Source organism: Camelina sativa, chromosome 11 (genome assembly GCF_000633955.1).
Source record: "Camelina sativa cultivar DH55 chromosome 11, Cs, whole genome shotgun sequence".
Taxonomy (NCBI): Eukaryota; Viridiplantae; Streptophyta; class Magnoliopsida; order Brassicales; family Brassicaceae; genus Camelina; species Camelina sativa.
Genome location: NC_025695.1, coordinates 34,985,400 through 34,989,228, shown reverse-complemented (window position 1 = coordinate 34,989,228; position 3,829 = coordinate 34,985,400). Strand labels below are relative to the sequence as shown.

Genomic DNA, 3,829 nt, shown 5'->3' with positions numbered 1-3,829 from the left:
TAGTAATATGCAACCAACCTTTCCTTTATAGAAACTGTCATAGTAAAGGCATGGCCCAAAGTGCTTGAACATGAGTGTCTTGTCATCGAAAGGCAACCTAGGAACCATGTCGTTGCAATATACATATCTTTCATACTTGACGTCAAACTTCTTCAACGAATTTTTCATGAACGTTCCAAACTCCTCATCACCTACACGTGGCTGCCCAAATGTGTAAACTCCTTCAAGCCTTTCTAGCATTTTCTCCTCATCATGCATCACCAACACGGCCGTGACTAGGATCGCTAGGGCTCCACCTAGACTATGTCCGGTCAATATAAATTTAGATGTCGGGTTTTGGTCGAGAATTTCTTTTAAGTGACGCCTAACAGTGTAGTATGCATATAAACTTGTTTCTTTTTGGGTTTGGTCAAGATTTACTTCTTTAGGCCATCCTTCTTTTTGAAGGCCTAAAGCTTTCATGAATCCGCCATGGATCTTTCCCACATTTTTAACTTCGTACCTATATTGGTAATCAATATTAGTTCTATCAGGGAACCAAACGCTGAACTTCCAGGATTAATATTATTTGAATAAAGACTAACATAGACAGAAGTAATTAATGGAGAGAAATCAAAACAAAACTTCCAGGATTTTAGATCTATGTAGCAAGATAAAAAAAAATACCAGGAGAGATCTAAGTCTGTACACCAATCATCTGCATCGAAAGGATCAGTGCCTCTGAAACTAACGATGATGAGGTTTGGATCTGTGCTTGTGTCTTTTATAACAATCACCTCTGTTGATCTTTGTTTCTGGTAACCTAAGAAATCAAAGAAAAAAACTATATTGTTTAATACATTTTTTTTTGTATTTGATAAAAAGAGAAAATTCAATTAAATACTATGGAAACTATGATATATTTTAGAAATTTATAAATTAAAGATTTATAGATAAACTGAGGTTAGGACCTTTCGTAGTTTAATACGATTTTAGCGCGCAACTCATATATATTTCTAAGAAAAAAACCATATTTTCTCAATGAAAATGTGTAAGTCGTTAGTTTTAACTTTAAAGTTTCATTAGTCATCCCCATTATAATGAAAGCTAATGTTTTTTTTTTCTTTGGTTATCATTGTTCCGACTATATATTATTGTAAATTTGTAATCAATTTCATTTAGGTAAGGATAAATAAAATATTGCACATTTCAGACAGTGTTTTCACGTGGTATTTGCCTTCTTTGGGCCAATTAAATTAACTATTCATGAATCTTAATATATAAAGTGGGAAGTAGGCTCACCATTCCAACAGCTGTAGAAGCCTAATAAGTCCATCTGTGCCACAACATATGTAGTTAAAAAGAGGGATTATAAGTCCAATACACAGTTTTATCTGTTTTTCTAAATGATTTAATTTGTTTATCTTATTTTTTAATCAAAGGAAATCACGCATGATCATGCTTATGATTATAAGATAAAGTTAAATAATTCGATGAAAAAAGATACAGCTAATGACAGTACTATGCATCAGTTATCGTATATTTACATATAAAACTTTAGGCAAAGAAAATGTTCTCTTCAACTTTACAAGGAAAACAAAATAAAACCACAGAAAAATAGAATAAGAAAAGAAAACAATCATGATTGTTATTATCTATAAAATGATAGACTAGGAGTCTAGCACATCTAGTATATCATATCCTTATTGTGTCTTTGTCCAAATTCAAGTCTCTGTAATGTATATTGTTTGACAACTAAAAAAACAATAAAATATCATTTAATTTAATAGGAAATGGCCTTACACCATTTTTTATCTCCATTTTTTGCACCAGTCACATCACAACCATATATATTCAACAAGATCAATTCAAAGTCGATTATTAATGATAGAATGTGAATCTGCATGAGGACATCAAAACTACTATTGTTTAATATGAAACCTATATAATTTTATTATAGCGAGAGTTGTGAAAGAAAAGAAATATCGTTAATATAAAGGAAAGAGTTAAATAATAAAACCTTCCAATGGTTGTGAAGAACGGAGCTGACGAAGTTTATATTCTCGTAAGACAGCTTAGAAGCCATAATTGACAACATTGCTTTGTATCTTTTACTTCCTCTCTCTACCTTCTGGTCTAACTCTAGTCGCTGGTCCAGGATTCCGATTAGTGATGCAAATGTCGCTGATGTTTTCTCCGGCCAAATAATCTTTCCTGAAATATAAATATTTATGTTAAACTCAAACCGCAGATATTTTGCAAAACAAAAAAAAAAGAATTTAGGTAATCATGATATTGGTGTCACCAGTTGTGTTTAATTGTAGTCGTGGTTTCAAGTTTCAACAATGGATTAGTTAAAAAAATTTGATAAACCAGAAAACCCCTTTAATTTGGAGTAACTTAGCGTGACATATAATGACATAATCTTTTCTGAAGTATAATTCATAGCATAACCATCAATTATTTGTATATTACATATAGTTCCCGTTGAAACGGAATGAAGAAATTATAATGTTTTTGACGTAGAAGTTTAAGTTTAGCGTAATTAATCCAACGTATACGGACCCACTAACCTTCTAAACAAAAGGGGAAAAAAAACTGTTTTAAGAAAATCTGACCTTTGGAAAGATTTGGGAGTATCATGAAGAAACCACCATTAGAAGAAAGAAGGTTGAGCCAATAAGCAAAAGAAAACCCCAAAAAATATAGAGGTTTCTTTAGGAGAATCATGAGTTTTTGAACAACGATGGATACAAAGATGATCCACCGTCGCCTGAATCTTGAAAGATCATCCTCAACCCTCTGTTCCGAAGAATCAATGAACTCTCTGTTCCCGATATCCGAGGAGAAGAGAAGGTGTATGAGATCCGACACGGTGGCTTCTCTCGGATCCAACGCAAAGTAGTTTTTGGTTGTACACATTTGTTATGTGTTTTTGGGGTTTGTGGTTTATTTGTCAACGTTAATTTAGCTTCAAAAACGTGGAAGAGTTGTATTGCAAGCTAAGTCACGTTAGCTTTGTGTACTTATAATGTTAAGATTATTATATACTAGAAAGTAGTCCATGCAATGCATGGTTTATGTATGTATTATTAATTTGAAATATAAAACGAAGTTTCTATTCAATTATAAATGAAATGTACAAATATAATTGTTAATATATGTCTTAAAAAATAATATTCATAACACTACGGTTCAACTTCAATTTATAATTTATATATGTTATATAGTGTTTCATAGAAAGGTCATGAAAAAGAGGAAAGTTAAAGTACATATTACTAAATATTTTTGATTACAATATATTGTTGAAATTATTTAAACAGTATTGTGGAAAATAAGATTATTTAAACAGTATGTCACTATATTAATAAGACCATCACTTATAGCAAAATCAACTATATATGATATTTTCGTTAAATAGTTAAGATAAAATTATATTTTTTATATATTTGTTTTTTGGAAAATAAAAAACTGATCATTAGTCTAGAAAGAAAAATGTAAGATCTTACTTAATTATTTTTATAGATAATTTTCTGTTGTCCTATATATTAATTTTATTGTCATCATCTAAAAGTAATAGTTAACAAAAAATAGTTTTATATATTATAAGTCAATTTTAAAATAATTTGTTAAAGCGATATCACAAAAAAAAAATCTTATACTATAAGTTTAACCAGTTTTTATAAAAAGTCACGAAAAGAAAAATGTGTGAAATTAATATATATTTTTATTTTCAATATATTGTCTTATTTCTAATCATTTTAATATAAATAGTATAATTAACAATAAATTATTTTTTGAAATTATTTTTTTCTGTTATATCATAGGGTGATAAAGCAATTATGTTATG

At 29.6% G+C, this 3,829-nt stretch overlaps 1 protein-coding gene across 1 annotated transcript in view; it reads right to left on the bottom strand.

The window, feature by feature from the left end:
* LOC104725181 overlaps positions 1-2,989 on the bottom strand; it is a 4,602-nt gene extending 1,613 nt beyond the window's left edge. The window contains exons 1-5 of the mRNA XM_010443796.2: positions 2,598-2,989; positions 2,000-2,193; positions 1,282-1,315; positions 667-802; positions 19-502 (exon numbers count right to left, since the gene is read on the bottom strand). Of these exons, the coding sequence (XP_010442098.1) occupies positions 19-502; positions 667-802; positions 1,282-1,315; positions 2,000-2,193; positions 2,598-2,901 (1,152 nt within the window). The 5' untranslated portion in view covers positions 2,902-2,989. The remainder of the gene's footprint in view (positions 1-18; positions 503-666; positions 803-1,281; positions 1,316-1,999; positions 2,194-2,597) is intronic.